Source organism: Hippocampus bargibanti, linkage group LG09 (genome assembly GCF_051943395.1).
Source record: "Hippocampus bargibanti isolate YZ-2025 linkage group LG09, ASM5194339v1, whole genome shotgun sequence".
NCBI classification, from domain to species: domain Eukaryota; kingdom Metazoa; phylum Chordata; class Actinopteri; order Syngnathiformes; family Syngnathidae; genus Hippocampus; species Hippocampus bargibanti.
The window spans coordinates 15029916-15046810 of NC_142742.1; the positions used below are offsets into that span (position 1 = coordinate 15029916).

The window sequence follows — 16895 nt, forward strand, 5'->3', positions numbered from 1 at the left end:
TTAGATAAAAGCAAGTACGGCGAGACAGACGGAACGAAAGTCTCGAGAGAGAGACACAAGGAAAGCGACTGCTAGATAGAGAACGAAAGTCTCGAGAGAGAGACACATGCAGAGTAACGAAAGTCTCAAGTCTACGTCAACGTTTATCTACTTTCGGTTAATAAGGTGCACACGGTACGTTATTAATTTCCTTATTGACTGAATGTTTTGTCGAACTTATTGTAATGTTGTTGTTTCAATGTTCTTTATAGTTTTCACGGTGTTCAAGTGTTTCACAATAAATGTTGTGACATCAGTACGAAGCGTCATCCTTGATCGGGGTAGATACAGTGAAAACGTGTGCACCTTATTAACCGAAAGTAGATAAATGACGTAGACTTTTCGTTCCGTCTGTCTCGCCGTACTTGCTTTTATCTAAAACACCTGACACGGAAGCGGAAGTGACAATGGCAAACATTATAAATTAAGTATCGAAGACGATTTTTAGAAAAACACACATAAAGTTTCGCATAGAAACATTAAACACTTTTACAGAACAAGTCTAAATAAATTATATTTTTGTTGTCGTGGCAACCAATGACAAGATACCCGCCAGTTACAACAGTTATTTTTTTGGAATAAACGGCTCATTATAGCAAGAAAGGATCAGAATTGTTTCAACAAAATGAGGTAAAACAAAGTCTGAAGTGAATACCAGAGCATGGGAGAAGTGCACTAAAATTACAATGGCTCATCATTCTCTCTGGGAATTTTGAAGCTTTTTGGCAGTATCTGCAATGGGGGTCATATGAGACCATAAGATTTGAAAAAAAAAAAAACATGCTTGAGGATTGTTTTCTGCTTCAGATACCCACGCAATTGTTTGGCATGGTTGGTAAGACACGGCAGCCATAGCAATGCTAAGCAGGACGGTAACACGGCAATGTCGTGAGATGGCCAAATATAGTCACACACGGTCATCAGTCGATTAGTACTTTTGTCTGAAGTTGCTAATGTAGCTCGTAGTGTCGGGGTGGCTAACTTTACTCCTCTTCCCAACTGGAAGTTCGAGTGTAAATTTAGATTGTCATCGCAAACTGTTCCCACAAACATCACCACAATGTAATCCTGAAATCATGTTGAAGCTCGAATTAAGAATGAAAAAAAAAATGTATTTATGCTAACGTATCGTCAGTGTGGCCCCTTTTGCAATGGCGAGTGGACATGTGCCAGAAGGCTAAGGACCTTTTTTAAAAATGGTTCTGATCAAAGTACAGATGGCTGAGTCATATCTTTTGATACCTCATTTTGGGGTTGACAGGTGTGGGCTGTATTTTGTCATGGTATTGGGGGGGATAATAAAGACAGAAATTATGAATTTTAATATAGGCAATGCCAATATCTGCTGAACAACAGTGTTTGCTTCACAATATACCCATAAATAATAATTAGTAACTGGTGTTAATACCATTTGAAATCTTTCGTCCAAAAAGTTCACCTGATATCTCATACTTACTTTAATAGCCTTGATGCCTGACTTGGTAATTTGAGTCATCTTGGCCTTCGAGATGGGTGGCTTGTATTCATTCAACGAGTACAGCTGCAAAATCACAGGAGGAAGAAAATCAGAATCATCTTTATTGGCAAGTATGTAGAACACACAAGGAATTTGTTTCCGGTAAAACACACTGCACTAGTATCATCATCAAAAAATTGCTAAGTGGACTTCCATTCGGGCTACTGTTGAAAGAGTTCAAAGAGTTAATGGCTTGGGGTAAGAAGCTGTTTAAATGTCTGCTGGATTTGGTGCGCATGGATCGGTAGGGCCTGCCTGATGGGAGTAGCTGGAAAAGGTGGTTGGCAGGGTGCGGAGGGTCCAAGTAGGATTTTCCGCGCCCTATTTTGGATTCTTGCAGTGTGCAAGTGCTCGAGAGTGGGTAGGGTGGTGCCAATGATTTTTTCCGCCGTCCTAATTGTCTGTTGAAGTCGGATTTTGTCCATTTTTGTGGCGGCCCCGAACCAAACGGTGATGGAAGAACACAGGATGGATTCGATGACAGCCGTGTAGAAATGTTGCAGCACCTCCTGTGGCAGGCCATGCTTCTTTAGCAGCCTCAGGAATGAGAATCATGTTTCATTCATGCCAAAATATATCCTCCTGGTCTTCAAATTGTAGTCAGATGTCCTTCTTCAGCAGCTTCATATTTGAACTCCAAGTGGAGTGTTGTGCTACTATGGAGGCACTGTATCAACAGTAGTGAACAGATCGAACCCCTCCCCGTGCTCATTCGGGCTATCGACATCCAAATTGTCCGTCACGAATGGAACAAACGTTTATTATTTTAAGTGTGGGGATTTTTTTTAAGCAAAGGCAGAGTCCGAGGGACAGACAAGGCAAATACTTTATGGGGGCGACCATGTGTAAATTTGCCTTGTAACAATTTTAATAGTGGTGGTCGGAATGCAGGAAAAAAGAGATACAATAATTTGTTTCCAAGTCAAAATGTCTGTGATTGAAACATTATTTTTTAATTCCTCTTTCCATGTCATTTTAAAAAAACACACGAGCCAGTGGCTTTGACAAGCAATGGCTAAATATTTTACCTGGCATACTGAGGATTATATTTATCAGATATTTAAGTTTTAATTTCTGGAGTCAGAATGGTACGCTTGAAGTCTTAGTTGATTTGAACCAATACTTTCAAGCCATATTAAAAATGTGTTGTATTGGCATACCTTTGTTCAAAATAAAATACATGCAATTGAAAAACGATAATTTGAATAGGTCTTGTTTTTCTACTTCATTGTATTGAACAAATGATTAGCACATACGCAAAATCAATGTATTAACATGAAGACATTGGCCAGAGACCGATGTATTTTTACTGGTTTCAAAAAGTCATAACTTGTTTCAATGGGGTGGCGCAAATAATACATTTTGCTTTTCCATGAGACTGTCCCGTCTCAAATGTAACACAATGTATGGAATGTATGGTGTGTCTTTAGTAACCTTTATTGTGTTAGTTCATTTATTTTGAGGAAAAGTATACTTTATCACTGAAATCATCTCTAAATGACCGGTCTGACAATTCTGTAATGAATTCACCTTTGACATTTTTTAATACGAACTGTATTGTACACCTACTACACTTTTATCGATGAGAAGGTTTATTCAGCAGTCATCTGACGTACTACACTTTTATTACGACAAATGTGGAATTCTTAACAAATAATCTCAAGGTCCTAATGGTATTTTCTTGACCCCGATGCTTTTCGACATTCGTGTCAATTCATTAAAATAAATACAATAAAATGTAAATATAATAAAGCAGTATGTTGCGTAGGGCTCTATCACGAAACGTACGGTGATCACGTTCCGGTTTGTGGTTTCAAGATCGTGAATATTGAAAGCTACGAAAGACGAAAATGTGTTTTATTTTGTTTTTAACTACTAGATGCAAACTAGCTGTTAGAACAAGAGATACAGTGCCGCGGTCATATTTTCCAACGTCAACGATGCTGAAGCTAATGCTCCAAGATATCGCGCAACTCAAGATGGGTTAGCTAACTTGTAGCGTGCTCGCTTTAGCAGCGCGCTCCTTCTTGTTCCACACTGCAGATAGTAGTAGTTACAATGTAATCAAGTCGATCGATCATGAAGCAGCGAACGTGACGATGATCAGACCCGTGCTTCCGTAAATAACCAGCGCGATAACATTTGTGCGCAGATCGGTGGCCTTGCTGGACCTTGCTAACGTAAATTTACATTAGCTTGGGCTAACTAGCTTTAATGTCGCCCCCGATAAGAATGGGGTCTATGATTTCCCCGTCGTATGGCTATCCACTGCAAGGATTTGCAACAAACCTCGTTGTTGAAGGCTTTGACCGCCTCCATGGTGGCGAGTTTGGACTCTCAGCAACTATCTACTCAGTAATCGGTTGGATACATGCATGCTCGATGTCTGGCGAGATGGAAGAGATTGCCAATAATGGCGTACAAGCACCGTAGGACAACGACAGTACACACGACTGCGACACCTAACGGCAGTTTTGAGAAACTACAAGTTACCACTCCATGTTTCAGCATGAATTACGGTACGGTATTTTAAAATCACGAGGAAAAGTATTCACTTTTACAGTCGGGATTTATTGTCCCGGTTATACACGAGGCCATAATCAACGAGTGATCCTGAATATACAGATTGAAATACGCCACATAGACATACTGCGCAGTCACCAACAAGGTTAATTTTTGGAGGCTCAAAAACTCAACAAATTAAACATTTCAGAGTTGTATATAAGTAAACTTGTCTAGATGCATATTTTACACTGATTCTAAACTGTTTTGTTTTTCCTCTAGATCACGTTTTCATTTAATGAGCATCAAATATGTTGAGGGGCACACTACGCAGGATTTAATTAAAAATTGCAGTTTACCAGTGTTCAACACAAGGTACAAGTTCCCCCCTTCGAGTGTTCCGTGGAGATTAAAATACTACATACACATTTCATTTGTTTGGTTTGGTTTAATTTACAGCAATGAAAACAAGTCAATATCAAAGTGATAACAGCCTTTTAAATGACAATGTAGAACAAACAGTTCTGCTTGACACCACCCAAAAAACTTTCAAACAAGTGTGAAAAATTTATGACAATTCCTCTGTCTGTTCATACTGTAGTTCTGATAAGACTTTCATCTATAGTTTGTTTAAAAGGTGTAATAGGCATTGAAGGTGCATGGCACCAATTAGAGAATGAAAGCTGTTCAAAACATCCAGTACAGACACCATCAAAACACATCGAACGTACAGCAAAACAAGACCAAATCGTTCCATGTGGAAAGAAACGTTGCATACATCTTTCACAAACAGCGAAGAACTAAAAGCAATCACCTGAAACGTGCGCTAATCTCACACATAAAAAGGTAAAAAATAATACTAAGACGAATTTCACATTGTGATGTGACAAGTTTAGAAAACAGCTGCACAGATTCCATTTCGGAATATACAAAACAATTTTAATTGAAGAGCTTTAAATTCCACAGTAGTCCTATTTGAAAAGCCAACCGCATGATGTATTTGTGCGTGTAAACATCTGGGAGCATTTATAAACTCGTCTCAGCCACTGGGGCAGCAATGGCTGACTCTCCATCTTGGACGACCTCTGCCTCCGCCTGCTGGTCATTTGGGACACAGATCTCTTGCACCAAAGGCACATTGGCTTCCTTCCATTCTCGGAACCTGACCGAAGTCAGCTCAGGGTCTAACAGCACTTGCTCCAATGCCTGTAAATCTGCCTGTTTTGACTGGGATAGAAAAGCGAACAAAGAAGATTAAGAAATGATGTGATGATAACAGCATTTATTTTCACACAAATACAAGAAAACTGTTTTAAAAAGAGGTTACAGTGCAGCCATCAGAAACGTTACAAACTAAGCCACAACAAGCAAAAAGCTATATTAACCACGCCCCCCCAAAAAAAATAAATAAAAGCCCTTTCCCACTAATACACCAGGGGCAGCGGCAACAACAAACTGCAACATAGTACAGTAAAGTCTCGTTATATCGATATTCAAGGGAGTCCGAAAAAATATCGATATAACCGGGACTATCGATATATCCGACCCTGTTTGCATGTAATTTTCTCCGTGCGTGCATAGAAATAGTATCGATATAACCGGGACTATCGATATATCCGATATCGATATATCGAGACTTTACTGTATATAAAAAATAAGTACCTTCAATGTACTGTTCAGTGTCCTGATAAGATGCAGTTTCTCATTGACAGAGTGGTTTTTGCAGCGTTTCACAAAGGAGGCCCTGAATTCACGCTTAGTGGATGGTTTGCGGTCTCCTATTGGCGATAGGCTAGCCTCCTTCAGGTGGATATACAGCTTCTCCATCTCATCAGCGCTGTTACAGTAATCACCTGGAGCAACATTACCGTTAGTCACACGACATCATGATGATCATAAAGTATGTGCCGTGTCATCTTTGTGAAAATTCTGTCAATGGTGGTATATTTAAAGTAGAGGCTGGCACACATTTGGAGGTTAAAAAAAACAACTCGTGAGTTTAATTACAGCTACGAAATTCGCAAATTGGATGGAATTTTTTCCAAATTATATTTTCTATGACTAGAAAGTAGCCTGGTGGAAGACAAATCATGGAGTTGATCATGCAGAATACTGCCAAAAACATGATACTCATTTATCAAAAGGGTCATTTATCATGGTGTAAACGTTTGACCTGAGGTGTGTCCTTCAAAGCCATAAATATATTCTAAAAAGAAAAACAAATGCCATTTACAGCAGTGTTATTTAATCCTCATATTATGTTAAGGGGTCACTTTTACCTGTTTCCATTTTTGTGGTTGACTAAAGCACTCAATATCCTTTCCTTTTTGCAAAAACGTTCGAAAATACCCCAATGGGATAGAAAATATGTTGTCTCTCTTTTCAAGTATGTTTAAAACATCTCAGAAATATCTTTGCTGATGTCACCTATTATTTGACTGTTTTGTGTGTTTTTTTCCATCCGAGTAAAAATGACCCACAATATAATCAACATGATTTTTTTTTTAACATAATGAGGGTTAAGTAATGTCTCACCTTGGTCCACAACACGTGAAGTCTCCCCCTTTGCCGCCCCCTCCTCACTGGACCCTGTTCCAGACCACCTCTCCGGCACTTCCTCCTCCTCTGGTGGAGGTTGATGCAAGTGCACCTGGATTGAGCACACCGCTGGCACTTCACCTACGGGAGCAGGGGAAACCTGCGCAACCAGGTCCAACCAAGACTGACGCTGTTTGGAGAGAGAAGAGGCGGACGAACTCTGCGATGTCATCGTACTGAGAGGTGAGGAATGCGAGCACTTTGCTTCACTAGGGACCGCCGAGGAGTACGGTGGAGGAAGAGTGCCCTGTGAGACCAAGATATGAATCATGTGAAGCACAGCTTTGAAAGATAGATGACAGATTTGCAATAAAGTTCAGGTAAACAATCGATGAAGCCGCGGCACTGACCTGATGTGTACTCCCAGGAGGACCAGACGGCACCAGGGAGTCCCGCAGGGTCTGTTCACAGTATGGTGGGGGAGGTATGTCTGTGGTTTCTGCTTCTTCATGGTCACTAGCCTCACTATAACATTCTAGAAACACACACGCGCAATGTCATCTCCCAACTTAGTGTGTACTCATTAACACATTATTGAGACTACCTGTCATAAAGGTATCATGTGGCATGATTATTTCTTTAACTGCCAGACAATGTGAAAAAATGTGTCCTTGCCAATGGCGGGCCGGGTTTTTGTCATTGTCACTCGAATTCCAGGACCCACAGAATATTTAGTTTTAGTGCTACCTAAACATTCAATGCAGCGTAAGAAACCTTGGATTCTCTTCGTTCATAAAAAAAATAAAATTATATATATATATATACCTCTACACCTCGGACTTCAATTACAACACCTCAACCTGCCACCTTCAGAAGTTCTCTGACGACTCAGCTATTGTCGGCCTCATTACAGAGGGAGATGGGACTGACAAAGGACTTTGTGGACTGGTGCCAGCAGAATCACCTCCAGATTAACACCGGGAAAACCAAGGAGCTGGTGGTGGACTTCTGCAGGAAACAATCCTCACCTGCACCATTGAACATCCAGGGTTCGGACATTGAGAGGGTGACCTCCTACAAGTACCTGGGTGTTACTCTCAACAATAAACTGGACTGGACAACAAACACGGATGCCCTAATCAAAAAGGGACAGAGTCGCCTCTTCCTCCTCAGGAAACTGAGGTCTTTTGGAGTTCAGGGGTCACTCCTAAAGACTTTCTATGACTCTGTGGTGGCATCAGCCATCCACTATGGCATTGTCTGCTGGTCAGGCAGCATCACCACCCGGGACAGAAAAAGACTGGAGCGCTTTGTCAAGCGGGCCAGTTCTGTCGTGGGCTGCTCGCTGGACTCTCTAAAGGAGGTGGGCAACAGACGGACGCTAGCTAAACTAAAAGCTATGACGGACAGCCCCTCCCACCCCCTCCTGCCCATCCTGACAGCTCTGGGTAGCTCCTTTAGCCAGAGACTATTACACCCGCTCGTTCCTACCGACTGCTGTCAGGCTTCACAATTCCCAATGATCACATGTGAAAAAAAAAAAAAAAAAAAAAAAAAAAAAAACTGGACACTTGTAAATATGGGTTGTTGCAATATATCTAAATGCATTTCTTGATTCTGCACTATGTACAGTCTTGTTTATAGAACGTTTTTTGCACATCTACATTTGCACAGTATGCAGTTGACATTTTTATTTTGTTATGCTTAGAATATCTTGTTTTCTATCCTTTCACTCCCACTCCAACCCCATCCCTCTTCAATTGCTGCTGTGGACTGCAAATTTCCCCATTGCGGGACGAATAAAGGTATTCTGATTCTGATATATATATATATATATATATATATATATATATATATATATATATATATATATATATATATATATATATATATATATATATATATATATATATATGACTTAGGATATAGACTTGGGATGGAACCCTCCGTGCATGGTGAGGAGTTTTCGGGTCTTAACATCCGTGGTTTGAATCTCTTCCTTTGGCCACCTTATTATTCCTGCAGGGTATCTGATCACTGGCAGGGCATAGCTGTTTATTGCCCGGGTCTTGTTCTTGCCATTGAGCTGGCTTCTGAGGACTTGCCTCACCCGCTGGAGGTATTTGGTCGTAGCCGCTTTCCTTGTTGCTAGTTCGAGGTTGCCATTGGCCTGTGGTATACCGAGGTACTTGTAGCTGTTTTCAATGTCTGCTATTGTTCCTTCAGGGAGGGAGACCCCTTCAGTGTGGACTACCTTGACCCTCTTAGTCACCATTCGACTACATTTCTCCAGCCCGAATGACATTCCGATATCACTGCTGTAGATCCTGGTTGTGTGGATCAGGGAGTCTATGTCCCTTTCGCTCTTAGCATACAGCTTTATGTCATCCATGTAGAGGAGGTGACTGATCGTAGCTCCATTTCTGAGGCGGTATCCATAGCCTGTCTTCGCGATTATCTGGCTGAGGGGGTTCAGTCCTATGCAGAACAGCAGTGGGGAGAGTGCATCACCTTGGTATATGCCACATTTGATGGACACATGCGTTAGTGGCTTGCCATTGGCTTCAAGTGTGGTTTTACACATCCTCATCGAGTTTGCAACGAAGGCTCTCAGGGTCCTGTTGACCTTATACAACTCCAAGCATTCAGGGATCCATGTGTGTGGCATCGAGTTATATGCTTTCTTGTAATCAATCCAGGCTGTGCACAGGTTGATATGTCGGGACCTAAAGTCTTGAGTGACTGTTCTGTCAACCAGCAGCTGATGTTTGGCACCTCTAGTATCTCTACTAATGCCTTTCTGTGCTTTGCTCATGTATTGATCCATGTGTCCACTTATCTTAGCCGCAGTGATGCCTGACATGAGCTTCCATGTTGTGGAGAGACAGGTTATTGGTCGATAGTTGGAAGGAACTGCACCCTTTGAGGAATCCTTCATTATCAGGATTGTTCGCCCTTCGGTTAGCCATCCTGGGTGAGTCCCATCCATCAGCAACTGGTTCATTTGTGCTGCTAGGCGCTCGTGGAGAGCTGTGAGTTTCTTTAGCCAGTAGGTGTGGATCAGTGCCAGTAGGTGTGGATCAGTGCCAGTAGGTGTGGACCAGTGCCGTCCAGTTTTTCATACCTGAGACTCTTCCTTGTATATCTGCCGCTGTGATGGTAACTGAGTTCTGTTCAGGGAGGTTGCTGTGCTCCTCTTTCAGAGTCACCAGCCATTGTGCACTGCTGTTATGTGCGACTTCCTTCTCCCATATGCCTTTCCAGTATCTTTCAGTTTCCAGCCTTGGAGGGTCTGCTCTGCTGTTAGAACCCTGCCACTGAGCGTACACTTTCGCAGGTTGTGTTGCGAACAGCCCGTTTATTCTTCTGGCCTCATTCTCTTTCGTGTACCTCTTTAGGCGACTGGACAAGGCCTGGAGCCTTTGTTTGGCAGTTTCGAGTGCTTCAGCATATATATATATATATATATATATATATATATATATATATATATATATATATATATATAAATCCTCGTCTCAGCCACCATGGGTGGTGTCTGTCCCCATTTCAGCTCGGGTCCTCTACCAGAGGCCAGGAAGCTTGAGGGTTCTGCGCAGTATCCGTGCTGTTCCCAGCACCGTGCTTTTCTGGACCGAGATATCCGATGTTGTTCCCGGGATCTGTTGCAACCACTCGTCGAGTTTGGGGGTCACTGCCCCAAGTGCTCCGACCACCACAGGCACGACTGTCACCTTTACCTTCCAGGCTCTCTCCAGCTCCTCTCTGAGCCCTTGGTATTTCTCGATTTTCTCATGTTCCTTCTTTCTGATGTTCCCATCACTCGGGACCGCTACATCCACGACAACGGCTTTCCTTTCCCCTTCATCTATGACCACGATATCTGGTTGGTTGGCCATTACCATCTTGTCATATATATATATATATATATATATATATATATATATATATATATATATATATATATATATATATATATATATATACCTAAATTGGTGTCTAGAGTTATATAAGCTTGAGATGAGGGCGGCTGTCTAAAATACATTGCAATAAAATTGGCTGCCTTTCCAGCAGCTCATGTATTTTGTTTTTCTACTTTCATTCCTTTCATAACTTTGCTGCTGTGATATGTAAATTTCTCCACTGCAAGACTAATAAAGGCAAATTCAATCCAATACATACATAGTGGTTTATATAGCGCTTTAACAACAGCTGAAGTTGGAACAAAACGCTAACATAGGAAAAAAAGGAAATGATGCACCCTTGTGGAAGGGAAAAGGACATAGCCAGAGGTCTGGCCAGCGATTATCGGGACCCAAGCAAGAAAAAACAAAAGACATACATTTGTGAATGGCAGTGAATGAGTTAAAAGTACTTTTATGGATTACAAGTGATTTCAGTTGATGTTCAGCAGTATATATAATTTAGCATACAAATGCAGAATTATTTTCTGTATTTGATTTCTTTTTAAATACGAACACAAAAGAATGTATTCAAATGTATCATCAGTGTGTGAAGCTCATGACAAAATGTTAACGGAATCCTGGACAGAAAACTCTGAAAAGTTGCCTTCATTCCATGAAGTTTCCTGCCCCCTTTTTCTTTTTTAACATGAAACACAATAAGACGACGAATCGCAAAAAAAAAACAAAAACAAAAAAAAAACATCATTGCGAAGTATAAAGGATTTTTTTAAATTAAGGAAGTACCTACCACAAATGCTCCCTTGCTTAATTTATGGTAAGTATCCCTTGCTGAAGATTTTGCTCCAGTTGTCGTCATGGTGCACAATGCAGTGTTTGCGTTGCCTGCTCAAAGCCACATGGACTCCTCTTTCTAAGCGGCTTTCAAAATTCTCAAGTGCAAATTACAGTCACGGTATAGTTCGTTTGGCAATTTGCATATTCGGCAAGGCAGCCAATTAGAAGCTTGTTTTGTGCTTCGGACAATACCGTGACTGTAAAGTGTACAGTTACTTGAGTTTTGAAAGGCGCTTAGAAAGAGGAGGCTTGTAGCGGTTTGCTTGTAGCTTTTGCTTTATTGATTAAAACAAACGTTTGATTTGATTTTTTTTTGCCCCTCTTGAAGAAGCTGTCAGCCACCCGGACCGAGACGTTTTGAAAGTTGTACACCCGACGTAAAAGTTGCACGCCCTGGGCCTCCGGGCAGACGTTATTTCAAACACTAGTATCATACACAAATGGGATTGATTATTTGTGTGCTACAGAATTGCGCTTTGTGGCCATTCATTAATCAAAAAAAAAAAAAAAATACACTTTGACACATTTCAAATGATAAAATGTTTCATTTGAGATCATACATTATCATGAACATTTTTTTTAATAGAAGCTCACCAGCTGCTGTGTTTTGTTCCGTGGGCTCATAATGAATGGAGGCAAGCCCGAGCTTATTCAACCATCTGTAATACAGGTACGCAGATTTCACTCAGCTGGATTTGAACATTAAATTTGATTTTACATATATTTTTTAAATGCAGTAGATTCCCAATTGTACTTAGTATTACTTACACATTCATTTCTTCATGGTTCTCAGCAGCAAAATAAAACATCATAACTTGTGGGTGGCAGGCTTTGAATGCGCTGCAAAAAAAAAGAGTCAAGGGTTGAGATGGGATGTCAAACTAGAGCACAAAGAAAGAAACTAAAAGTTAATTTCCATGAAGTTTACAGGTAGTAATGTGGGAGGCATCTCATTATTATGTGGAGGGACATTGAAGCCATTGTTCTAACTGCCTGCATACTCACTGTTTCTTCTTGCACTCAATGGCTCGGTCGATCATAAAGTTGGTGAGGTCAATGTAGCCCTCTGCTTTCTCCGCCTGCAACACAAACATTGAACAACAGTTAGCTTGAAAACAAGATCAACTCATGACTTCAAGCCACTTCCTGACAAAGCCGCCTGCCGTCCACTACTTCTTCAAATTTCTCCTACAGTGTGTTTGACAGTAAATAAAACCTACTAGGAACAGAGGTGTAATTATCAGACCCAAGCAGCGTCTGCTTCAGGAACCACAGTGATACAACATGCTAGTTGTTAGGCTTATTGTTTTTAGTTGTAAATTTGCTTATGATACATTGATTATGCTGGCAATTAATAATCTTATGCTGATAATAAAAATACTCACACGTGTAACTACACATGTACTCACACATTCACCTTCCTTCTTCGTCTTTCACATTCCCAGTTAATCATTCAACGAACTATACATGTGTGCTGTGAAGATGTTCCTACTCAGGAAGGACTGAAGGAAAGAAGTGAAGATGAATCTCTTGGAACCCAGCTAATCTTCATTTGGATGCCAGAGTGACCCAGCTGAAACTTTGATTAGAATAAAATAATTTGTTTACGAGAAACTATCTATCAAGGCCAGTCACCGATGTTAATAAAAGGGAAGGGGGTAGAGAGATTGTTTAGAATAGGTGAGAAAGAACACTGTACTCTGTACTCTCTTGTTTATTCACCTTGCAAGTAAAAAAAATCAACGCGGCACCTTCCCTCCTTTTCATTAGAGTTTCAATTATTTCTTGATTTGAACTCTAGCACTAGTGACTTTTGAAATAGGCTGACGAAGTGGCAGCTGTGTTCGTGTGCATCATCGCAGTGGGTGAGACGCATCCATGCTGAATGCTCCGTGGCTGCAAATTACAACCATGACATGTGGCAGCTGAACATTTTAATTTTGTTTATTTTATTTTATTTGTGCATTAAGCCTACACATACTGTTTATGGAGCAATATCTAACTGGTATATTTAATTGACAGGGGCGGGCTCTCTTCGTCAATTCATGTATATGCCATTTCAGACAGCGCTTCCCTAAAGATGAAAACATTCCATCCAATACTGTGCAGCTCAATATTTGTGAATTGATTAATCGTCAACCAGAGAGCCATTCAAATGGGTTTTACATGTTCAGTAGGAAGAAAATGAGGGCATTCTCACCTGCACATTTGTGTACCAATATAGTGCAGTCTTCTTTAGGACGAACCAGAACTTCTTCCATTTGATACCCAGGAAACCTTTGCCCTCTTTCTTCTTGTACAACCAACCTTGGTGGTCTGGCTGACCCAGCTCTTTGACTGACACCCGCCGCCTACTCATCGCACCATTGCCTGAGCGCACACAAAAGCCACAATAAGATACCGCACACTTTCACAAGTTCTATAATGTGTGGAAGCTCAAATGTTTCCGGTGACCTGAAATTAGCCAGCCAAAATTTTATAACTGTGCCTTCAGTTTTGTTTTAAACCTATAAACACCAGCCTACATTTTCAGAGATTAATCTAGCTATGATAATGATATATGAAGGAACACTTACTGTCTACAAAGGATAAAACCTGAAATTGAACCAACCAAACAGTGGCTGCGAATGACACTTGAGGGACCCGGCAGACATACTGATGTGGTTAGGAAAGTGACGACTTACCTCCGCGGCTCTTCTTCTTGGACTTTTGTCGCAGAGAGACCTTTTGAAGTGTAATACATGAAGGGCACAGAGTGACAGGGACAGTCGGTGAATTTAAGAGCATACTAACCAAAACCCAGCAGCACACAAGAAGAGGCTGTGTGGAACATCCTGTTTCACACTGCAAATGTCACATGCATTCTCTCTCTCTATTCACTCCCCACCCCTCCGTTACTCTCTGTCACTCACGTACGCATGTGTACGTGCACAACGATGAGGATCCTCAACTGCGCCTCGACTTTCTGCTTTATTCAGCTATGGTTCGACTTTCCAATAAGGCATAAGATACCAACATTTGAGTACACGAGTAGTCTTTAGACCTTTTATTAAATGACAAAAATGACAAGCATTGATTCTCAATATAATCTGAAGATGATTTGTCTTGTGAAATTAAATCGATCAGATGGAGATTATATTTGGAAAATGGTTTCGTTTATCTAACAACTGCTAACACAGCAATATTTGGTACAATCAATCAAAAAAAGTTGCCAAAGAAAATATTTCCTTTTTCTCACCCAGATTGATATATCAGACAGAAAATTCCACCTCAATATATGCCGGTTTTCCCCTAACCTTTTTAACAAAACATGTAAATTGGTGACTATCATATTATTTGTTAGTTTTTTTTGTTTGTTTGTTTGTTTGTTTTTTACTTTATGTTACTTCCGGGTTGAGTGAACGCTGGCGCCACAGAAAAAATATCCTGTGTGTGTAAAGTGTCCTTGAGAGTTTTGAAAGGCGCTTATAAATGAAATGTATTATTATTATTATTTGGTTCGTCTCAAGTTGAAAATTTACTAAACTAGAAAAAATACTATATTTCATAATATACATTTACAAAAATATCAAATATAATCTCAGATTAGCAACAAATACATAAAGTCATCAACAACATATGGAAATCAGTTAGAAGCCCTTTGCCGAGAAAATGCGGGCCTGCATTGCGATCAATAAAATACAGTAAAGTCTCGTTATATCGATATCGGATATATTGATAGTCCCGGTTATATCGATACTATTTCTATGCACGCACGGAGAAAATTACATGCAAACAGGGTCGGATATATCGATAGTCCCGGTTATATCAATATTTTTTCGGACTCCCTTGAATATCGATATAACGAGACTTTACTGGCTCAAACCATGTTGGCTCCCAAAACATTCACCACACCCATACACATGCAAATAAAACAAATCAATGAAAATAACTTACAGGGTTGTAATCATCAGCAGCCATTGAGGGTGACACCGATATGGGAAAAGCAGCCTGGTCAAGAAGACAAAAAACACACAATAAATCACTTGCTAAAAAATGGGAAGCACTTTTACAACTAATTTCTTAATAGGCAGTTAGTTGTCTAAAGGCTCTGAGCGAAAATATTTCAAAGTACTGTAGTACAAAAAAAAACCACTCAGATGAACTCAGACCCTTTTCAAACCATACATAAATGCAGAACTCGTTAAAATGGCAGTGTACAGGAGTTTTGTCGTGTGTATTAGAAGATATCCAATAACACAAAGATGAAAAAAGGCAAGATTTTTTTCCCTCCCCAACACTGATTAGTAAAAATTAACTAACAAAAAAGAACCCACATTCAGGTTAACATTACCTACTTTGACAAGGTGTTGGTAATGTTTGATCATGTCAACTGAAGAAAAAACATGTTGAAAGTCAAAATGGACAAAAGCAGCATTCACTCACAGCCTTCAAGATGCACTATCAGCAGTCTATGACACAAAGCGCTGCTCAGCGCTCATCAGTATCCTCACTCCTTGTTTCAATGTCACACCGCCAAATGTTAGTGATTAATGTCTTAGCAATATGGTCGGACGCAGGGCGTTTAGTACTTCTCAATTGATCAACGTCAGTAATGGGTAATGGTGACATGTTGAGAAATCAAAGCGCTCACTTGACTCACTTCCTTCGCAAACTTTAGTTCCTTATTTTAAAGTTGCCAATACTGATACTATCATAAGATCCTAAAAATGCATGTTCTGTTGTGAGGATATTCAAAAACAATTAACACATTATGTGAATGTATAAAATTGCATACCATTGTCAGGACACACCCGGCTGTCAGGAAGATATTTTAAATGAATACCCAAACAGTTATGTCAAAGAGAACAACACAACTCATACCTGTTAAAAGTGCTTAATAATTAGATTATCAGTATCTTTCCTCAAAACGCTTTACCCCATGCATCAAGCCAACTTCATGATGTTGCAAAAGAACAAACAATTTTGGCATATTTCCGGGTGTCATGAGCCAGTTAGGCCACCAGCGGGCGATCATCGCAACACCAAACAACAGAACCAAACAAAACGGAAGAGTACTTCTCCCCCGAAGCAGACGAGAAGAACCCAAAATACGGATTTATGGATAATATCGTTCACTGCACTAAAAATTCAGGGAGATAGTAAAAAGTAAAAAAAAAAAAAACTAACAAACATACACACACGCACACACAACCCCATACGCCTACGTCAAATTATTTGTCCATGTTCCCTACATAAAAAAGGCTTTGTGAGGATACAAAATGAAGGTGCCAAATGTAGTTCTTTTAAACTTAGAGGGTCTAAACATCACCACCAAAATACTTTGCATTTCATCGATTTAGCAAAACAAATCATGGCATTTTACAAAAGGTAATAATTGCCTGTCGACCGTGCAATCCCACAAGTCAAAATTAGTGGACACATGTTTGTAAACGACCAAACATACCGTACCTGCCACCACATCGTCAACGACAGGAGCGTAGGCCGAAAACCGCGCTCCAATTTCGACCAAACTTTGGCAAGTATGTCGGACAACAGAA

The 16895-nt window shown here is 40.4% G+C and overlaps 2 protein-coding genes across 12 annotated transcripts in view; both read right to left on the bottom strand.

The window, feature by feature from the left end:
• Positions 1-3985, bottom strand: part of scaf8 (SR-related CTD-associated factor 8) — an 83500-nt gene extending 79515 nt beyond the window's left edge. For 5 of the 7 annotated variants that reach the window (XR_016115973.1, XM_089004219.1, XM_089004221.1 and 2 more), the window contains exons 1-2: positions 3845-3985; positions 1496-1579 (exon numbers count right to left, since the gene is read on the bottom strand). Coding sequence is in view for 4 of the 7 variants with exons in the window: in XM_089004219.1 (XP_088860345.1) it covers positions 1496-1579; positions 3845-3874 (114 nt within the window). In the remaining 3 variants the exon portion in view is untranslated. Of the gene's footprint in view, positions 1-1495; positions 1580-3844 lie in introns of those variants that run through there. The other 2 variants (XM_089004222.1, XM_089004223.1) reach the window with 2 other exon arrangements.
• A 506-nt stretch (positions 3986-4491) lies between these two features.
• The window catches only part of LOC148893764 (connector enhancer of kinase suppressor of ras 3-like), a 57129-nt gene continuing 44725 nt past the window's right edge, over positions 4492-16895 (bottom strand). For 4 of the 5 annotated variants that reach the window (XM_089003831.1, XM_089003833.1, XM_089003832.1 and 1 more), the window contains 10 exons: positions 15292-15345; positions 14040-14079; positions 13556-13725; positions 12361-12434; positions 12124-12195; positions 11950-12014; positions 7006-7130; positions 6593-6902; positions 5720-5910; positions 4492-5284 (listed from right to left, as the gene is read on the bottom strand). In XM_089003831.1, coding sequence (XP_088859957.1) covers positions 5084-5284; positions 5720-5910; positions 6593-6902; positions 7006-7130; positions 11950-12014; positions 12124-12195; positions 12361-12434; positions 13556-13725; positions 14040-14079; positions 15292-15345 — 1302 coding nt within the window. In that variant the 3' untranslated portion in view covers positions 4492-5083. Of the gene's footprint in view, positions 5285-5719; positions 5911-6592; positions 6903-7005; positions 7131-11949; positions 12015-12123; positions 12196-12360; positions 12435-13555; positions 13726-14039; positions 14080-15291; positions 15346-15692; positions 15908-16895 lie in introns of those variants that run through there. The other variant, XM_089003834.1, reaches the window with a different exon arrangement.